The sequence below is a fragment of the Pagrus pagrus genome, assembly GCF_965226575.1.
Source record: "Pagrus pagrus genome assembly, chromosome: 6".
Lineage (NCBI taxonomy): Eukaryota > Metazoa > Chordata > Actinopteri > Spariformes > Sparidae > Pagrus > Pagrus pagrus.
The window spans coordinates 5289925-5312379 of record NC_140190.1 but is presented as its reverse complement, the minus strand read 5'-3'; the positions used below and the strand labels follow the sequence as shown (position 1 = coordinate 5312379).

At 42.0% G+C, this 22455-nt stretch overlaps 1 protein-coding gene across 3 annotated transcripts in view; it reads right to left on the bottom strand.

Annotated features, from left to right (window-relative positions):
• The window catches only part of LOC311258388 (uncharacterized protein), a 127935-nt gene that overhangs the window by 5156 nt on the left and 100324 nt on the right, over positions 1-22455 (bottom strand). For all 3 annotated transcript variants that reach the window (XM_084354634.1, XM_084354633.1, XM_084354635.1), the window contains exon 5: positions 3550-3755. In XM_084354634.1, the coding sequence (XP_084210760.1) occupies positions 3550-3755 (206 nt within the window). The remainder of the gene's footprint in view (positions 1-3549; positions 3756-22455) is intronic.

Genomic DNA, 22455 nt, shown 5'->3' with positions numbered 1-22455 from the left:
TATCAAGTGCGATCAGAGCAATTTTCCCTTCCCTTAATATAGGTTTGATGGGACAAAGAAAAGCTCAATTCTCAGAGAATTGGAAAACACATTTCTTGTGCTTCGTGGTAACTAAACTGTCAACAGATAAGAGAGTCCATAGTATCAACTCCGGGGTAATTCATCTTACAATTGCGCTGCTGTGTTTTCCTTTCGAGGCAGCTTTTGGAAATATGGTTTGAGGGGCCTTTTTGCTCAAATGTCAGCGCAAATGAAAAGGAAGAAGACGAAAAATGTAAAGCAGGATGCAAAAAAACTTTAAGCGCTGCGCTCTCTGCAGGCCCAAATTCTCTTAACGTATGTGTGAGCTGCTGCATCAAGAAAAAGGCACATTTGTACCCTCGTTTACGCTTATATCTGCAAAAGGGCGGCGAGCTACCCGTCCTCAGGCAGCTCTGCAAACTGCTGTAGACAGTAGCGTGAGGTGAGAGAGCAGTGTAGGCCACTTTGTATCATGTCAGCGCTAGCGGTTAGACGCCATCTCCACAGTGTCCCTTGTCACCAATCACATCCTTTTAAACCACCCAGGGAGCTCGACACCCCCCCCACCCCCTCACACACACACACACACACATGCACACACACTCCCTTATCTGTCAATGCTGCTTAAATAATGTAATTAATGACTTAATTAACATTTCCATAATCTATTTTAATAAATCTAACACGGCATAATGAGAGTTTCTAACCTCCAGGCAATGGCATATAAAAATTCACAGTGCAGAGCTGCATGGTCAGGGCACTGTCTCAGCAACCCCGACTCGCACCATGACAGTAAAGGAAGGAGAGGCTGCATATTGTGTGACAGGCCTCTGAAAGGCACTTCAAGCTTGACAAACGTCATGTGACTTTGTGAATGTGTCCAATAACGGACCTGCAGCACGAGGAGGAGGCCCGAAAAAATCAGATTTTGGACGTTCAAAAGCCGGAGCGCGACAAGACTTCATCTGAAACGAGTTTGTCGAGCGCCAACACAGTTCAACGGGTCTCCTTTTACATTCATGTTGCACTCCAACCCGAAGCTGCTGCGCTCTCTGCTGTCTAATGATTGAATGTCTTTATAACAGCAGGACAATTTACAGAAACATACTAATCACCGTCACTTATAAGTCGGCCTTAATGAAGCCCATCGGTCCTGAAGCACGTCAATAGTCAAAACTGGGTCACAAGTTAAGTTTCATTTTTAAAAAAAGGCTCAGTAATATCATAACAGCTGGACAGTGTAGTTTTAGCAAACATCACTCAAACAGAAGGCGATATTGTGTTTGTTAAGGACTATTTTCAGCGGCCGATGAATACACATTGTGCTCAGTCTCAGTGTTTTGAACGGCCGTGTCGCTTTAATAAAAGAGATTTTGATCTCATTGGGACTTAAAGATGGAAAACAAAAGTTCACAGACGACATCTTTCATGTGTTTTTTGCTACAACAGGCGGTCCGATCGCTCCCCGACCTTCACCAAAGTGCTTTTGTTGCCTAAACCTAACCACAGCTCTTTGTAGGAACACCTCCCTGCAGCTCTGATACACTACATAAATATAGAGTTTCCCTCAGTCAGACATTGTATCTGAGATTAACCCAGGCAGCGATTATGTTGTCACCATAATGTGATTATTAAGACAACACTGATGTGTTTTTAATGGACAAACAATGGAGCTCTGTGGCGCAGAGGAAGAAGATACATCTAGCTTTGGCTACACAGACGACACTTGTTAGTCGGATCAATTAATAGCTGTTTTTGGTCTTTATCAGCATCATGAACTGGCCTTTAATGATCAAATCTGACTATTTAATTGTTTTAATAGGTTACAAAGAGGCTCAGACTCCCCCCCCCCTGCTAATAACGAGTATAATTTCATGTCACCGTTTCATCAAGAGTCAGTGTCAGTGAACACAACATGAAACACAATAAAAGGTCATTCTGAACTGCCTCCTTGCTTATCTTTATTGCAACGACTAGCAGAGCCCGTGTGCGCCGGGTGAGAGACGAGGGGGTTGCTCCTTACAAGGACTTCCACCCCTCGGGGTGAAGCGTGACTGAGATGCACCCTGACAGGGGGCAGCAGGAGGCTGGCACGTCCCAGGCAGCACAAGCACCATGGGGCACGGGTCTGTGAGGCCCCAGCGATCCTAATAAGGGCGCCCACCAACCTTCCTATTGTACCAGTAATAATGCGAGCATCGGATGACAAAGAAACCTGTTTGGTGCGGCGGGATACCTTCACTGTCACAGGCTGTAATGGAAAATACGGCACGATCCGAGGTTTCACTGGATTTATTCACGCTCCAAAACAACATAAACATGTGAAGCTATTTTAAGTGATTCGTGCACATTAACAGAGTGTTAGTAGTTTTAACGGCGTTAGCATGACAACACATTTGAACCTCTTTCAACTCAAAACAATGAACAAATACCTGCAGCCCCAGATTCTGCCAAGAATGCCGCCCCGTCTGAGGCTGCCGAATGTGTTGTAAACAAACCGATTTCCTGTCATAAAATTACAGCTCATTACTAGCGTGGATAAGGGCTTCAACGACATAATGATGCAGAAGCACATTACCAGTGCAACCGCATTTATTAATTACCAGTTCACTAGCCACATTCCTCGCAAATGCGGTTAATGGGGAAAAAAAAAAAAAAAAAAACGCACAAAAGTTACGAGCCTTGTTGAGTTAATTACAAACAGCCTCTCTTATTTTAGTTAAGACAAATACTGGAGGAGGGACAGATGTAGAACACAAAGTTTTAATTTCGCTACTGGCACGAAAAGCTGTCGAGGGCGACTGGAGGGTTACATCACTTCTGCTGTGTTTTACAGTGAATTTAATTAAGCAGGGGGGAGTTTGTCTAAATCCCATCATTCAGTTGATTAAGGTCAGTCGGTAAAGTCACATTACAAATGTTGATTGACTTTCAAACATACAATTATTTCTCTGTTTTCTAAGTAATCTAGTATTTTTTACAGCCTGATTGAATGACTGCTTTAGGGCAATTACAGATTACATAACCTGTATTTGTAATCTGATTACAGTATCTGCCATATGTTGCTTTTTTCCTAATCACAGAGTAGATATTGTTTATGCCAGGAATCTAATGCATTATTTACAAGCTCAATGTTGATAAAAACAGACTGTTCATTTACTAATGGTTTACAGTACCGCAGGCATCGGTCCAATTAGCAATATCAAAATGGGAAAAGAGACTAACTGACAACAAGAGAGGTGGTGGGGGGGAGGTGGCGTTGGTGTTGTCGGGTCGGACAGCGCCGTGTTTTTCAGAGATTAATATGTCGATGACGCGGGCTCGCACTGCTTCTTGTTTTGAAAGTCACATAAAAAATGAAATGTTACTTGGAAATGTTTGTGTTTTAGGACTCATCTGAGACCCAGAGTGCAGAGAGCGTAATCGTCATGTGAATCATTAATATTCTGACTGAGTTTGAGTTTGGACTGAAGGCGCTGGAAATCTAAAAAAAAACAAAAACCCACAGATGTGAGAGTAAACACTCACTTGATCAGCAGGATCTCTGTCAGCACACCGAAAGAGGCTGCAGCCAGTTGAAAGGTGCCGGGAGGAGGAGGGTTGGTGAAGGCGGTCATCATGCGGTGAACGACGTACGGCACCAGGCCCAGCAGAACTAACGCAGTGATCAGCACCAGCCACGTCTGCCACCGGAAGCTCACCGTCCGCCATGGAGAACTTCTCTGGAGCTGGTACTGGACCAGAGGAAGAGAGAAAGAAAGAAAGAAAGTCTCATGAAAGTCTCAGTTTTAGACGCACATGAAAGTAATGAAAGATTTAGAGCTACAAAGCGTGACAGTCGTTGTCAGCAGGTTGATCCACTGACATAACTTGCGAGGAGATCCAGAATTAGATACATTACACGTGTTGAAGGAGTCGTGTGTTCATCTTGAGAGGCTGTTGTGTTTGGTTCTTCTGATTTATTGCTGATTTTTGTGCAACATGCTGTAAACATGTATGTTTTCCATTTTAATATGTTGGGATTTTGTACGGCTGCTACCTCGGCCAGGTCTCTCTTGTAAAAGTGGTCTTGATCTCGATGATCTCAAAAAAATTTAATAATAAAATATAATATTTTGTGCCATCATCAACTAAAAAATTCACTTTGAAAAGGTGTTGTTGATAACACTGAGCCACTTTATGTGGCTTTAATCCGCCCTTCCACGCCACAACACCACTGCTGTCGAGTCATCTGCCCCCTCAGGTTTGTTGCAGCTAACATTGCTCGCTAGCGTCGCTAGCACTAGTTCCGTAATGTTACGTAGGTAATGCTAGCTAACGTTAACCTAGCTAACGCTACCAAGCTAATGTTAGGACAGTACAGTATGCTGGGTATATACTGTAGACATCAGCCATTTCTACAAACTGGCAACTACCAGGACCCTCGTTAGAAGCTGGAACCAACTGTCTTTCTTACGTTCTGCATTCTTACGCAGAGTTAACAAAACAGTTATTTTGGAAAATTCACAATCATAATGTTTTTAAGAAAAAGACACTTTCATTCTGCACCTTTCCACAAACTCTGTACAAGTATTGTTTTGTTGTCAATATGACCTTTAATACTTTGATTAATTACCAAAGTAAATGTCAAAACTAACGCTTGATAATCAGAGTGAATGGAATTTTTTTATTTAGTCATTTAGCCTTTAGCCTTTAGCTTGACATCCTGCTGATGTTAGCCTGTTTCTAATGAAGGGAGGTTGTTCTGTGTCGAAGTTATGGGTTGTTATTTCTACAAACTGACTGATATTATCGAGGCTTGTGGTTTTATTATCTGGCGTTAGTTTTAGCTCTAGGTAGCTAGCTAATGTTGGAAGATGACTAACCCATTCCTAATCAAGTTCTGATGGGCAGCTTCATCTCCAGCTGGCTGAAATAACCATTAATGAGCACAACAACACCTGATCTATTTGAATCACCGAGCAGGCGAGATGTGAGCGGCTATTTAAAGTGTTTGGAACCGGGATATGTTGGACTCTTGTTCTCGTTAAAGTCTTTACCAACTGTGAGAAGCCTAATTAATGTCCAACTTTGTCTAATGGAATACAGGCATGGCACACTGTGCTTAGATTTGTGATCTAAACAAGTGAAAAATGTATTTGAGTCGAGAAATCTTTTACTTTTTTTCCCCCTTTAACCACAACATCACAAGATAATGTGCACCGCCGTATGACGACCCGCTCCATTTGACGACCCGCTCCGTTTGACACATACTAGTGTAGCGGCCATTGAAACAACCAGTATGTGCCGAGCTACAGCACCAACCATTAAAACCAGACACGTTTCCCACTTATAGTAATCCTAGTGTTTACGGCGTGACCCCACACTGCAGAGAAAACATCCTGTTGTTGTAATAAACCCGACAACACGACCCCACACCTGTTCTATACGTGCATTCTTTTGTTTATCTCCGGCTCGGCACTTGAAAACACTTAAACAAGACAGGCATATACATAAAAACACCGACGCACGCATGCAGTCATCAAGCCCGGCACGCAAACGCTGCCCCTTAAATCCATCGCCAAACATCGCCTCGCTCTGGAGACAAACCAAAAATCACTCGAACGGCGTTTGATTAGTGTCTGGAATTCATCTGCAAATGCACACTTTGCCTCGCGCTCTTTCATGGCTGCTATTCATTAATTAGATTCTTTGTGCAACTGAGCTATCCTCAATGTTTAAGGTTACATCAGACCCCCTCAGTAAGTGGCTGCCTGATAACAGAACGCATCCATCTTCATTACTCAGCTGCTTTCTGTCGAGGCTTGCTCCTCCACAAGTGAGCTATGTCAGGAGGCTCTGAGGAACTGATGCATTTCATTGCATTCAGATCCTGAACTTTTGCCTCCTTTGATTGTTAGTCAGTCTGATTAAATTACGGGGGTTTGTGGTTTTTGCGCTCATATCGGGTGATTTTTTTTCCTGAACAGTTGGTGCAGCCAAATGAAACCCAAACACCTTTTTGGCTCTTTATAAATGCACAGTAAGGACTGTGAGATAAACATTACAGCCAGATCCCATGTGTTAATGTCACATTATGTGCTTTTCCTAACTGGATCACACGGGTTTGAGTCCCTCGTCGCCACCCGAGACAGTAAAAAAAGGCCGTTTTCAAATGAATGTGCAGGCTGTTGAAAGCTGTAGATCAGGTTCACAGTCAGGTTATTACATTTAAAAAAAAAAATCTATTTCAATTAATTTGAAACATGGCAACTAATAAGACTCAGAAATGATGAAATTTTAAATTAGATTTCTATCAAATTAATTATCGAATTAATCGCTCTCTATATAAATCAAAAGCTAATGCTGAATCTTTTGCTTCTTCTGTGTTTCCACTTGTGCAGAAGGCTAAAAAAACTAAGTGCTTCATTCGTTCTTTTGCCAAAGAAAGCTGAGATATTCAGATAAACCGAAACACGTGTTTCCAATCTGTGAGGAATTATGAATAGATTCAACTCCCAAGGTAACAACAGATTGAATGTGCTGCCACACACTGAAGGTTTTTTTCATGTTATTGTTATTAGAAATGGAAGTTGATCACACGAGTTATTAAAAATGACACAAAATACGATGGTCAGTGCTCAAGGTTTGAGAGCATTTTGGTGGCGATCCTTTTTAAATTGAGCCGTTAGCGTCACATCCATCAGCGGGACCTCAGCTTTTTAGCCACATCAAGGCCGAGCCAGTTTGAATCAGGTTGAAAGCACCTCAGTGTGTTTATTGTGTTTCCCCCTCAGCCAAATTAACTATCTGTGAAGAAGCTGAATAAACTAATCATGAGGAGATGGACCATCACATCTGTGTTGTCTCCACGTGACTCTGCTTGGAATGTAAGCAGGGTTTTTTTTTTTGTATTTTTGGAGGCTGGAGGTTCAGAAGAGACACAATAGTCCATTTAAACCATGATTAAAGACGCACTACGTGAGGATGTGTATCACGGGCCTGGCTGGTTCCTTTGGTGAGGAACACCGTCTCATCAGAAACTACATTTCCTCTGCACCTTAAATTCAAATAACACGTGGTTAATCCAAACACCAGACTGAGAGAGCTATAACTTCCAAAGTCAGCACACAATACATTAACCACTGCTTAAAAATCACAGTGTGTTAATTACATCCTGATGTTTTATGACTGTGACCTTTAAACACTATAGGAATCAATCAATACGAGAAGGGGAAGCAGCCCTATTGGGAATATTTAGATCCACAGATTCTGAAAGTAGGGCACTATTTATCCAAACACAATCATTATTAATAGCCGGACAAGTCAACCCAAATACATTTTCTGCATATTTTCCACATTACGCCCCTCTCCCCCTGCCAGAGGTACAGCCACAACACGGTGTCCAGCTACGGAGATAATTAATTAACCAGAGCCGTCACACTGGTGAAGCGCAGAGGACAAAAGGCAGAAATACAATATTATCTTCATAAAGTCGTGTTTGACCCGCCGTTAAGAAGACTGTCTCGTATTATCAAACACCAACGATGACATTAAAGTCTCAGTGTAATACTAATACTGGAACAAACTGCAGAGAGGAAGGAATGATCTGGTATCACTGTGTCATTTCTAATTTTATTCTCTTTGTTATCGTTGCTGTGCTCGTCGAGCTTTGAATCCTCAGACAGCACGAATGCAGTTTACAGTGACAGCAGCAGATTAACTAGAGGCCGTCGCTAACTGGAATTACAGCAGTTGCTAGCAGATAGCTGTTGCTAGCTCACTACTTACCGATAGCTCTGTTAGCTGAGCGGAAAATGAAGGTCTGGCTGACTTTTAAATGTTTTCAGCCGACTTATTTTAAGATGTGAAACATGGGGGGGGGAATCTGGATTATGCCTTGGATGGCTACATACAAAAGATGCTAACAAAGTGTTGGCAAAAAAGAATGCTAGCTAAAGCTAACAGGTCCCATTTTAGATGGAAAAAGACAAACGCAGTGGCCGTCGCTAACTGGAATTACAGCAGTTGCTAGCAGGTAGCAGTAACTAGCTAGCTATTTAACGTAAGCTCTGTTAACGGAGCAGAAATTGAAGGTCTGGCTGAATTTTAAATGCTTTCAGCTGACTTGTTTAACGATGAGAACCATGGAAAACATGCTATACAATATGTATGTAAATATGCTAACAAAGTGTTGTTATGAGGCAAAGAAGACTAGCTAGCTGAAGCTAACAGGTCCCAGGGTAAAAAGTCAGCCGGGAGATAAACATTCAACACAAAGATTAGATTTATGCTTTAGCTTTTGTATTTTGAAGCAACATTTTTCACTTTCAAAAGATAAAAAAGCTTCAACATCTCAGGAGACCCGACAAATCAAAATAAAGAGCCAGACAAAGATATCTCCAAATAGTCTCTGTCCTTGGAAATATGGTAGGAGGCCCAAGCTAGCAGGCACGGCATGCTAAACCTGAGCAACACATTGACAATCCATTCTTCATATTTTCGCTTTTGCAGGCCTATTTTAGTTTTTTGGAAAGATAGAAGAAATATACCAGAAAGACCTTAAAGCTTGACAGGCCAGCTATATGAAGCTATATGGCTACTAAGCTGTGATTAGACATGCTTCACTCCAACTTCAGATATTATCACATGGTGACACCTGCACAGGTTTCACGCTCGAGGATGTGATCAATCACAGCGTTGTGTCCTGTGTGGATGAGGAGTCAGTGACAGTTACTGTACATGCCTTCAGCTAAGTGACTAATAACACACATCTGCCATAAGCGAGAAACTGCTGCTAAAATATTTACCACCCACATATTTCCCAGAATCACCCCGTGTGGACCCGCCGCGATAGAGACCTGCGACTGTTTTCCTGAACTCGGTACTCAGCAACCTTTAACGGGCCGTTATCGGCGTATCGACAAACTTTTAGTTAGATCTCCTAATTTCGGTTGCGAACACAAATTAACTGCGTAATGTGGAAAATGCCAAGCGGCTCCTGCAGACAGCCTCCCGTGTGAACATGCTGCTTGTTTGCTAACAACGGGGATGAAGTTTCTACTTAGCAGAGACCAAACCAGAAAGTCTATTAACTTATTGAGATTAAAAGCCTGATGCCTTCCCTCCCACTCGACCCTCCGTGGCCCTCCCTCTCCCCCGGACGGCATCACACCTCCAAAGGAGAAAGGTGATTGATGAGAGCCATCAGGCGGCCTGGAAACTCTCCTCTCATTAGACTCCTTATGCATCTAAGCTGTTTCAACAGACACTGGCGGTGCAGAGCAGTGGGGGGGAAGGGAGTGAGGAAGGTCTCCATCCTCTGACTTTTTAGAAGATAAGTACCCGCACTAAAATATTTACCTTGTACATTAATCTCTGGGAAATTAATTTGCCATTATACTTTCTCCTTGAGAGTGTTTTGGTGGTTTCCACTCCCCTACTCTTCATGCTCACTGAGCTTTCTTTCTCTTTTTGATTCACTCGAGGGACCGCTTGGAAATTAATGTCCCTGAGGGAGCTCGTGTTTGGACAGTCGGGGTTGGATCCTATCATCGACCACTGAGAGCTCTCTCTCCTGAGGAGGATTAGCCGGGAGTGGTGGAAAAAGAAAAGGGAAGGAATGTTACATATGCATATCCCTAAAGCAGACACGCTCAATCATATTAATGCAAGTGCAGCACATTATTATGTACTAATTGCCAACGGATAGTAGCATTATTATAATGTGCTGCTGATTGTATCGCTGGAAACCAAGTGGGGTCCATTCTGTTCAGATAAATAACCTCATTGTATCCGAGACAATAACCAAGATAAATAGTCAGAATCAATGCCCTCTGTGGGAACAATTTAGTTCGCTGCAGCTTATTGTGTTTCCTTTTTTTATATCGCACACTGTTCGAGTCAAGTGGAAAAGTTTTTGAGGAGCACTTTTGATGAATGGGAACAACAGTGCGGTGTGAATAAGGAAAAATCACAGCAGAGTAAGGTAAAAAGTCTAAACCTCTGGCTTTAAATGGTCTTTAACACTTCCAAACAGCAGCTGTCCAATCATTTCTCCAAATTTTGAAGCAGTGACACTCTGTGTTTAACTCCGCGAATGTAAGGTAAACGTAGCTTACTGCCCACAGCAGTATGTGTTACGTGCAAGGCCAAGAGTTAGCATTTCATGAGCTAACTTATTACTTTGTGGGGCTTCAGATTACTTAAAATAAAAGTCTTGTTCACAACCAGTGGATCATAAACACCAGAATGTCCTGCTCCTCACTGGATTTGGGGAATTATGTCTAACCTGAGATATTAACCGTGTTACGTTTGCCAAACACATTCGTTTTTCTCCCGTCCTAAAAGCCTTTTCTCTTCTAACCTTTGTGTGGCTGATCTTACAATTTTTCCTCATCATAGGCTACTTACAGTATATCATGAGGGCTAATAGAGTGCTGCAGGGACGATGTATTTTTGGAGGCTAACCCAGAAGTTAGCATCGCCCTGGTTGTCAGAAAGTTAAAGGGATTTTTCCATTGGATTTTGGATTACTGCAGAAAATAAGGTCTGTGGCAAACAAACGTTGATGCTAATCTTCACAAATTAACACCACTTTTATAACTTTTGCCAGAAGTAAAACCTCATGTGTAGCTAGAAACGAACTACGACACATTCGGCTGACTTCAGCGTCACCAACACCAGGTTTTCTGCTACAATATACTACACTTATTGGTGAGTAAAGCCGTGTGTGAGTAGCCTCGATGAGTGTGCGATGATGTTTAAGCTCCCTGACAACCTCTGCAGCCTCATTAAGCTACTTGTTAGCAAACCACCTTTTTGCAGACACGTAAAAAGCCTAAAAATTCACAAGTGGGGTACGTTTTCTATGTGATAGTACAAAATGTGAAAATCTCTTCAGCTTGTATTGATCTCAGACCTTAATTCCAGGCATCTAACCAAAAAACAATTCATAAAAACCCATTGACTTTGCCAAGAGGGACCCTGAAGTGAAAAAATGCGAACTAACTTGCGTGTTTCTAGGACTCGTTCCTGCAGCACTCAATTAGTTTTTTGTTTTTTTTGGAAAAACCTTTTAAAAAGTTTCTGAAGGAGACATCTGTTGTAAACAACTCACGAAGCTAACGTCATCTTAATTAGCTTGCTGGCTGCAGCTAACATCCATTGACTGCTGTCATTTCAGCAAAATCAGAAGGCCGCCGAGTAGAAAATGAGAAGCCATCTTTTTGTCTACCAATATTAAGACTTTCCAGTTATTGTAAACAGCTTTGCCGTGTGGGAAAAGCTCGACACCAACCAAAACTTGGCGAAAGGTCAATTTCGGCTGCTTTTGCGTCCTTGTGGTGGGAAGCGTACGACAGTGTGCATGATGTGTATGCAAGCGTGTGAAGACAGAGAAAGCATTGTGTGAAAGGGTTTGTGTGTCAGCGAGAGAGCGAGAGAAAGGGAGAGAGTTTGTCTGTGAAGGGTGGGGTTTTGGTCATCTGCCATCGGATAAGATATCCTGACAAGGCAATCAGAGAGAAACAAATTCTGCAGCCACACGGGTTCAACTCTCTCGTTCTTCACCCTGATGAGCTTTTGAAAAATGGAGTGCAGTTGAAATTGGTTTTGTATGAGAGGCTTCAGATCTGTCTCTTGTCAGGATTATTGCCACCTGTCTTCATTGGCTGCAAAGGTCCGTTAATTAATCTGCCTCTCCTTCTTAGTGGCCGGAGAGGACGAGGGGGGGAGGGGGTGAACGTCTCCACCCGTCCTCAGCACTGGTGTTGTCAGATGTTCCTACTCCCAAACAAATACACACACTTTAGGATCAAGGCGGCTGTTTTTAGATTAAGCAACATCCTCTAATGAGTGTCATTAAAACACTACATCATGTCCTCCCTTTTTAATTTTACGAGTGAAGCTATTTAATTGGATATTTAATTTAATTTAGTTAATGAAGGTCCTGAATTTTGTTTGAGGGACAGTGATATCTCTCGTGATCAATGAAGCTGCAAATAGAGCTCTGCAGAGATCCTCTCCCGACCGATCGAGTCCGTCTCCAACGCAGAACATGAATAATTATTTCCGCTATTTGCTAATATGGAAAAATATGCATATATGTGCTCCGGTCCATAGGAAGGTGATCCCTGCTAGAACACATGTCAGCTGATATCAGTAAATGTAAGTGGAAGCCTGCAGTTAAGAGCAGCAGCATGTGATCCAGCATTGATTAATTGGACATGGATAGATTAATATGCCACTGGATACCCATGCCAAGCTCATCAGAGTAAAAGTGTTATTACACAACCATCAGCTGTGATTCTATAAATGAGCAGGAGAGTGTGGAGGGATTTACTTGGCCACAAAACAGCAAGACCGGAGATAGGAAGGGGGAAAAAAAAAACAGCTCAATGGACCTCTTTCTTTTGTTGCATGAGACCCGATCACAATCCCACAGGAAACTTGTCATTGGCATGAGCCGCCGTGAAGTGTCAGATTGATCAAGTGTTAGCTGGGATTGTCTGCTGCCGAGTGTCTGCACCTGTGCATTCCTCTAAGTGTTGAGATCCCAGCGATTTTCTTTAAGGGAAGTTTTTTTCTGAACTTGGCCTGCTGTTTGCGGCTCAGGCGTACCCAGACTTGCCTGGCTGAGAGCGGCTTGTATTGTACACACACTCCTGTCACTCTCCACTGTTTCCTTGGAATGTAAACCACCAGTGTCACGCCGGCGTATGCGCGTTTTTTTGTGTTGCAGTTGCAGGTGCAGCACTGAAGCACTTTGACGAGTTACAGGGAGTGCAAATGAAAACTTACTTGGACTTGAACAATAAGGTTTTTCTTTCCTTTACAAGTCTGAACAAAGGAAATCATCAGATAATGTTCATTACATAGTTCCCCTCTGAATGAACGCCAAAGTACCCTTAATCAACAGCACTTTTACATATGTTTGATTAAAGCAGAAATGAGCTGTTGTTTCTCCAAGGACACCCCCTTTTTTTTTCCCATGCGAAGAATACTTTTTTCATTTAGCAGATGCTTATATGCAGAACGGTGTTGTTGCCGCCCACAGGTATAATCAACCAGAAAATTAATAATCATTCTGCAGGACTACAATAAATCATTACGCTTTGGACAATTAATAATGGAGGCGAAGCTTGGGATGTCTGATTACAATAGTTATGATGCATATCATCAAGATTTAAATTTAACATTTCACAATGGAATTTCAGACACCAGTGCACATTACTGATGTTTAAATTTGGCATCAGGGCGTGTCGGGTGGTGGTGGTGGTGGTGGTGGGGAGATGGTGTGTATCTCCATCTAAAACTCAAACTAAACTGCTATTACAGAAATTACAGTGCAGGACTTTTTGTAGCTATAAATTTAACAGGCTTGACTAGCGATTAAAGGAAAAGTTGGAATGCTTTATGGAGCGTCTCATCCAACACATTCACCTCTGAGTGTAATCACTTTGTGTTTGGAGATTAAAACTAGTTGAACACCTCCAACCTTCACTGCAAACTTTAAAAGATTGAGGGACACGTTTTCTAATCATCGTCATCATCAGTATTCTCCCATTACTACAACTCAAGTTAATGGAAAGAGCTGTGTTTGATCAAGTTACACATTATTTTTCAGTAAAAATACTGAGTTCAGGTTCACTCTACGAGCTTTAATGGAAAAGATAAATCCCTGGTTGAGTGATACGGAGAGTAATTAACTGGCTGGTGCTGTCTTGCTTTATTTTTAGTGCTGCCTTTGACTTAACAGATCAGTAGATACTCCCTGCTGTCTGTTATTTAACATTTCTTTAGTTAACTGGAAGTCTTTAATTGTCTTTTTCTAAATCCAGTGTGGTACATTATGGTACACACCAAGGACGTTACTTGGTGCCACTGCTTTTCTGTTTGTATCAATGCTATGCAACTTGTTTTCAACAAAGCTAATTTTTACTATGTTTGCTGATGATGTCATGTTTTATGCATCATCAACTAATGAAATGCAATGAAAATAAATTATTATTAAAGTCCCTATGAATTCAAAAGGGCTGTTAAAGTGTTATATCTCATCTATACACCACTATCAGGCCCAACAGTGGCAAAAAAAGGTTTTGTAGATCATTTTAATGGCATTTTAGAGTTTGTAACTTCCTGGAAACTCCTTAAAAATGTTGATGACTCATCCTGCACTCGGAGGCATAAACGCTTTCTTTATTTTACGACACTACCATGGATGTTTCTGCTCTGGACAGATAGCTTTAGCATTACTTGTAGCCAAAGTAACTGCTAACAGATTTGCTCAATGAACACTCCTGGACCGGAACCATACGCAGCCTCAGAGAACAACAACAGAGGCTGGTTGCAGTACAGAGGTGATTTACGGAGTTTCCTGGTGGACAGCTAACGGTAGCTTTGTTGCTTAAATAAGCGCTAACTGCTGCCTTATGTAACTGCCGTTAGCTAGTTAGCTCTACACTGTCCTCTCTGCTATCTCAGCCCCATGTTGCCAGGGACCAAACCCTGCAAGGAAACCACCTGGGTACTGAAGTCCCTGTCGTCAAACTGGCCTCTGTCTTCTCCGTCCTGGTCCGGCCGAGTTCACCAAGAGCTGCCAGTCCGAGCAGAGTCAGCGTTAGCAACACAGCGTTTAGGGGATGGGGTGGGGTGTGAAACATGTTGCTATGCTGAAGTAAATAACACTCTGTTGATGCTTCCAAGACTCAGTGCAATAGTTTGGCACTAGCCATGAACCAAGAAGAGAAAATCAGCTTCATGTTTCATCAAAATTTGTATTTCTTCTATTTGGCTTGTACAACTTTTAGCAAATAAAAAGTTCACAGGTCAAAAGAAACACAGTGACCTCATGTAGGAGAGTTAAATAAAAAAGATAATAAACAAAAAAGCAAACACTCCCAGTTGAAGCCTCATCAACAAAAAAAAAGTTTATTTTAATATAACTTTTTCACTCACTAGCTGGAAGCATCACCTGTAAATGAACCGTACGCATCATAGCTTGACTTCTGAACAAAACGCCCTAATCGCTGCCATCATTTTTACATTGCTCTCATAACACAGGTGTGCAGACGTCTCGCCCGCTGCGAGGCTAACTAACACCGGCTCCATTTAGTTTTGACATCCAGCTTTCAAGAGTCAAAGGAGAAACACTGAAGAAGCACCGGGGTCCAACACCTGAGCGGGGGTAGTTAGCTCATTGAGTGGACATAAACTTCCTCCACCTGACATGTGGTCGGGGGGGAGAGGATTAGTTAAATACAGTCAGGCTTCCTCGGCTGACTCACACTTTGTGGAATCACAAAGTAATCTCGAGGCACATTCACTTAGGAGGCAGCTTGATGATCCCGGGCCGGTGATTTATTCATCTTAGACACGTTGCGAGGCTGTAAGAATTTGTCAAGTTAGAATCCTAATTAAAACTGTTAATCACAGATTCCTGTTTGTTCAGCACTCGAGCGAAATGAAAAATGTGATCAAATTATTCATTGCTCCCTTTCAGACAGGTAAGTCAGCACAGCCCCGAGCGTCAATGTGCCGCAAAAGTTTTTTTCTTTTTTTAAGGCCTACGAAGACTTTAAGCCTCGACTTTTTAATTCATTTGATATGCATAAATATTGTAGGTTGACATCAACAATTTAACCACCTGATCAATTTGGATTTATCTCTTTATGTAGATCAGCATAAGTTAAGACATCTTAGAAAATGGGCTTCAGGCGCTGGGAAGTATGCGTTGGACTGGATCAAAGTGCATGTTCAGAACTGCTGCGGCTCTTATTGAGAGTGAAGCCTGCAGCTACAGCACATTACACAAAAGTGAAGTGACTGGGGAAGGACTGCTTTATTTTCTCAGCTCCTAATACTGCTCTCATACATTATGAAATATCCTCTTCATTACAATACTGTCCAGAGGTTTTAAGCACGTGGAACAGTCAATAGAAAATCAGCCACCATACAGTTTGTTTTCCCTCGCTGTGACCCGACGTGTGCATGCTCCTGATCTAACAAACATATATCCCTCCAAGCTTGAAGGACATCCCCTTTAATTCCTTCAGTTTCCTTATAGAAAAGAGACCAGGAAGCACCGGGGAGTCCAGAAGAAGCCTGCTGTGAGGAACCCATTAAAAACAATGTGGACAGCAGCAGGCGGTCAATCTTAAAGATCACTCGTGGGCCCCTTTGATGTACAGTAGCTGCCTGATAGCAACTCGGACAGTTCGACGGCTGCTCCTCCACGTATACGGACACGGCGGGTTGATTATCGAGGAGAATCTCCACCTCACATCAGAATACAGGTTCATTTCAGTCCAGTCTTAAACAAAGATTTGAGTTATGGTTGGAAAATATATTTAACGCACATGTGTAGATACCAAAGAGCTTCAAACCAGAACTTTAACTAGCTTTGTTTCACTAGGATGTTGGTGGTTTATGCAACGATGGTAAACTTCTCCCCACTTTGTGCCCCACAGTTTTTTGTCGTCTTACAAACGACACAAAGCGCGTCATCTGGTGGATGTCAGGTCTGTTGTATCGACTACAAGTTGTTGTTCTGTATTTTGTATGTGTGCACAAAGAGTGCAGTCGGATGTAGCGAGGGTTGTCTCACCATTCTCATCAAACTGTCTAAGCTAGGCACCGCTGATAAACTACAAACCAAGATTTGTTACAACATTGCTTATTCCTCACCTAACAGAAACATATCTTAGCATACTGTTTAGCGACAACAGAGAAAGATCGTGAACCGAAAGTGGGCGACATATCGGGCCCTATTTAGACGGTCTGAAGCTCATTGTCTGGAGTGCGCCAGTGTGTTTAGTGTGTGTCCAAGTCCATTTAAGCGAGTTAAACGGCGGATAATCTGGGCGCAAAGTGTTGTCTCCCATTCCCTTTAAGAGCCAGGTGCGCTAGGGCCTAAGGGCTAATATTTCACAGTGGCACTCGCCCATTGTTTCTGATCAAACTGTGGAACCAAATATGAGCCATGATCCTGTTCATCGGCTATATTCAAAGACATATTTCAGTGTACTGTTTAGCTATAATACCATGTTGTTTGTTACCAGCCAAAACCAAGCACCGTCCACCTCCCAGCACATCACCCATCAGCAGGTGAGAGTGTTTATCGGGCCAATGCGGCGCGGTGCATTCTGGTTATTGTAGGTTTTCTAACTTTGAGCTTAAAGAACTACCACAGCCCTTTTTCTCTGATTTCTCTGATCATGTTGCACCAATTAAAAAAAATAATAAAATCTTTCTACTGCATAGACAGCACAGTTTTATGCCATGGCTGTCTTTCCAGCGTTGAAATATCTGACATCATTGTCAGTAAACAATTATCCTTCAGCATATCTTATGTTCTCTTCCTTCCTTACTAAGAGCCAGGCCCACTAAAAACCTCGCCACTTGTGGAGATTATAAAATGCATGGCATAACAGATGTTAGCACATGTATGTGTTGCTAACATTAAGTATTCAGTGTAAATATCAGGTGTGACTAAAACTGTGGATATGCCTTATCAGCCTGTATGCCTTCTGAGATTTTAAATGCCTCTAATATGTAGTAAATAGACGTCTTTGATTGATATCTTAGTTTATTTTGTTTTTAACTTGGGTTTGATTGCATTCTGCTGAAGTCGTAGCAAAGTGGGTCGAGGGAAGCGGCTGTTAAAACTCTTAGATCATACCAAGACTCATTTCAGGTAGCGGTGATCATAAAGAACAAAGACGAGTGAATGTTTACACTTTTATAGAGAAGGTAATAATAACTTCATATAAATCAGTGGAGCTGCCTTGGGGCAAAAGGCAATTAGTAGAATCATTTCTTTAAGTAGCTGGATTTCTGTTTGGGCAAAGGCGTTACAATGTTGATCGTGCTGTAAGACAAGACCGAATGTGCCGCATGATGTGTGCCGACATGGAGTCGTTGTTTAGAGCCGTTTCTTTAAAAAGCTAAACTGGTGTTTGGTTCTGCTGGATTGGACAGGTGACAACATTCAGACTCTAGCATGCCTCAAAACACCACATCAAGATCGTTCGTGAAGGAAATGGTTTAGAAACTCATTGGAGACTCTCCAGGGACTCCACATTGGGAAACACCTGGTTGAGGGGATAATAGAGAAGAATGTGTGCACGAATGGGGGATTGTGTGGGGGGGCAGCTGTAGATTAATTGGCCTACTTCTGTAAAAAAAAGTGTACAAGATAGGACTTGTTCAAACACACTAGCCTCGTCACCGCCGTCTACAATGAAACCAAACACATACATTATGGGACACGAGGGGCCTGATGCTGAACCCTGAGTGCCTGTGATAAGATAGAGAGCATTACATCATGCTAAGGTTCATGCAGGCTAATCTCTGTAATTCTGATCTCTCCCTACATGAGGCAAAAAGCCATTCCAGTGAAATGTAAAACTACAACAAAAAAAAAGGGGGCTAGATTGACATATCTAGGGTAAGTCTATCCGGGGCATAGCGTACAGTAGATAGTCGTCCTGAAGAGCATGGAGATCTGAAACTAAATACACTGACATCATGATTATTGATGGTACTTAAAGGTTCAGTGCGTGGGATTTAGTGGCACCTAGTGGGGAGGTTAGAGATTGCAACCAGCTGAACACCCCCCCTCCCGCCTCACTCTCCCCTACAGTGGCCTTTAAAACTACTTTCATATGATTTCACACTGATGAAAACAAGATTATGAATATTATATTCCGTTTCTGCAACTACATCGCCCTAAATCTGACAGACTTGACCTTAACGGTGGAGGTGTTTCTAGATTTGGAGCTTCCCTTACACATCTTACTACAATGAGTAAGATGTAAGGTGACTATTAGTGGAAGTATCACTAGAGACCCTCTGTCCAGGAGTCTGCCTCGCAGGCTTACTGTGGACAAAACGCTCGGATCGAAAATCATGACTACAGAAGATCCCGTTCAGAATTGATTATAGCAACAGCATCCTCTACAGCACACCATCCAAACTCTTAAACTCCAATACGTCCAGAACTCTGCTGTTCTCCTGCTCACCCTCACCCGTGACTACATCACACCCGTCCAGCGCCCTCCACTGGCTTCCTGTCCCACAACGGATCCAATCCCACTTCGCCGACCTGCTCCACCGCCACACCCCGTCCCGTGAACCTCTGCTCCTCCGATGCAAACCTCCTCGCTCTCCCACACAGGACCATGCAACTGGACCTGGGGTGACAAAACCTTCTCAGTAGCTTCCCCCCTCCCTCTGGAGCTCATCAGAGACTGTACAGACTTCACAACCTTCAAATCACTCACCAAAACTCACCTTTAAAACTGCTTTTAATGTATAACATCCGTCTCTTTTTTATGTTTTTATGTGTGTTGTTTTTGTGATAATAAATGTATTATTATTATAATTTATTATTAAGATTACATTATTAAGATAATAGTTTTTGCTCTTTGTGTTGTATTGTAACAAATACTGTAATGCTACCATGAGCATGCTAACAAAGACAGCTTGCTGATGTTTGGTTGGCTATACTGTTTACCATATTCATCGTCTTAGTTTAGCGTGTTAGCATGTTAGCATTTGCTAATTAGCAGTAAACACAAAGTACAGCTGAGACTGATGGGAGTGCCGTTAGTTTAGCAGATATTTGGTCATAAAGCAAAATATGAATCAATTGAAACCAAGCAAGGCTAAAAAAGGAAATATCTTTCCAGGGGCAGGTCATGTATTTAAGTTCAACTTCTGTATCTGCACGTTGTTTTTTTGAGGTAACATCATTTGGATCATACTTTCTCCAAACTAACTAACACAAGATTACTGTGGAGCAGAAAACCTTTTGAAACTGTAGTAATCCTTTATCATTGTGATCCCTCTTGGAGTCCACTTATTAAATGATTGGATAACATGCAGTCAGTCATTCAGTACATTATCAGCAAACAGCAATAAGCAAACAAATCAGTGATTACCCAAAAAAAATGATCAGGTAAATGACTATAATATTGCTTCCGTAGCTTTATTTATTGCGTGTTACTGTGATAATGTGATGTTAGTGATGCGTTTCGACTTAATGAGCTGAGACAATGGTGAATTAGCAGCTAGTAAATTGATACATCGCTGTTCTTTTCTCTGATTTTTCCCAATGGGAGGCGGCTGCTGCTGCTGCCGGGCCCGTTCTGAGAGTTCAGAAATTTTTTTTTATCCCCTCAGGGCCTCTGTGTCGCTTCCTCTCAAAACAAACAAGAGATGTGTGGACTTGCGTTTATTATATTATTATTTATGTACAAGTTGGGCAATCTTAAGGTGAAGCAAAGTCTATTTATCCTCCTTCATCACTCCGTATGTGAATGGATTATGAGCAGAGAGTGATTTTTGTGTTTTATGAGACAGCTGTTTCCTACTTATTTCCTGAAAAGAGTTAAGTAAGTCGGAAAAAATGTTATGGCAACAACCGAAGAACTGGGACGACAGACATCCAGGTTGTTTCCGCATTCCTAAAAAGCGACTACCAACAACACAGGCTAAAACGTGTTTCTTCATTTATTTATTCTATAACAGAGACGCCAAAAGCAGGTAGAAATGGTGTCAGCCAGCCTGAACCGCATCTGGATTTTGTGCCCGATTGCATTGTGCAATCAATATTTACGTTATAAAGGTAAGTTGAAGAAAAAAAACAATGTGTATAAACACTTTAAACCCAAGTAAATACGCATTTATCATTCATGTATTACTGGAAACAGCAATCTGTATTCTTGGCTGTAGACAAATTTCTGCATGTACAGCTGATCTGTTCCATCAACGGAAAGATAGGTTACACTTATTTAGTATTTCATTGGACAACAGAAGACTTTCTAAATGTTGCCAGAACTGGTAAAATTATAAAGAAAGTCATGAGTAAGAAAAAAAGAGAATCAGACAAAGGTCTTAACCCATAAGAACCCAGGCTGACACGCTTTAAATGTCCTAAAATCTTTAAATGTCCTAAAGTCTTTAAATATCCTACTTTAAATGTCCTAAAATGGGTCTGGGTTCCTAAAAAGTAAAATAAGTTTGTGTAGCATCGCCCTTTTGTTCTGTTTTTCTATCCCATTAACCACCTCGCCAACCTTTACATTTATCTTGCACCTCCCCTCCCAACCCCCAAGTTGGAAACCACTTATATAGGCAGCTGCATATTACATGTCAGTCATACGTGTGCTATTGAGCAGTGACATTTTGAAATAGTCTAAAAAATGCAAGTGCAACTCAAACCGAAATCCTGAACAAAGCATCAAATTGTTGGAATTAATTTTTAAATGGACGGTTTAGTTCAACACGGGTTACATTTATGAATTAGTGAGAGCAGCTGTCACTCAAACTCCTCTTCATCTGCGGCAAACGTCCCCGTCATCTTAAGGTGCTCGTTCTACCGTGTGACAGCCACTGCAGGTGAGTGGGGCCCCCTCTCTAAAAGCCCATCCAGACAGAGATGCATAGCACCGCTGACCTTTAATTTCATTCAGACTGTGTACAAATGACTTCAGCATAGCCCACTTAGGGGAGAAAAAAAAAGCCGGTGAAAGAAAGTCTTTGCAAGATTGTAGCTACTTTGGGTTTCGGCACACTGGCATTATCTACTCCCTGGCTTTAATGACTTCCCGCCGAGAGGAGCCACGGTGAGAGCCTTGGCAGTCAGACTAAGAATAGCATTAGACACAAGGTTATCTGGGCATTACACTCACTGTAACATGCAATTAACTCTACTCCTCCATTTTCATTACACAATTATTCATTAATGTCAATTTAATTTTATGCATTGTTCTACATGACCAAAGCCTGATTACGGGGCCCTTGCACTCCAATATCCCAAGTTAACTGGTGCCAGCCTCACTCGCAGGCCGACTAATTGCAATTTAGCCCTAGACAGCACCTCCCTCTTTAGGCTGTCCTTAATGGAGCAACTGATTCACAGACAGGTAACGATTGGAAAGACAAAGTGCTTCTCTCTCTGAATGGAAAACAAATGCACTGCTGCTAAGCTGTTTTCTTTGTGATAGCACTGAGGTCTGCCCTTTGTATTCAGAGAGGGACAAGAGGTAATATGTTTCCTTAAATCCTATTTGTCTTCCAATTCTATCTCCATATAGAAATAAGAAGACCCTATTAAATCACAGTGGAACGTCTATACGGCGCGAGCAGTGGAATTTAGTTTATGGACAGATAACAATTTGCATCGGCGTGTCAAGATTAAGGCACCACAGGTAAGTTTTTTCATTATAAACTAGCTAAAAGTATTCGAAAATGGTCTGAAGATAAGAGGGAAGGATGAACTTCTGATACATTTATTCTCTGTCTGGACTGTTGCTGTCCTGTATGCTCAGTGCTCGGTGATTTCTTTTCTTGGGTCTTAAAAAAAAAAATCCTCCCTTATAGCGTCTCCTGCTCCTTATAAAAGTTCAAGCTTCAAGTGGGTGAACGTACATAAACGATGTAACTGCGTAT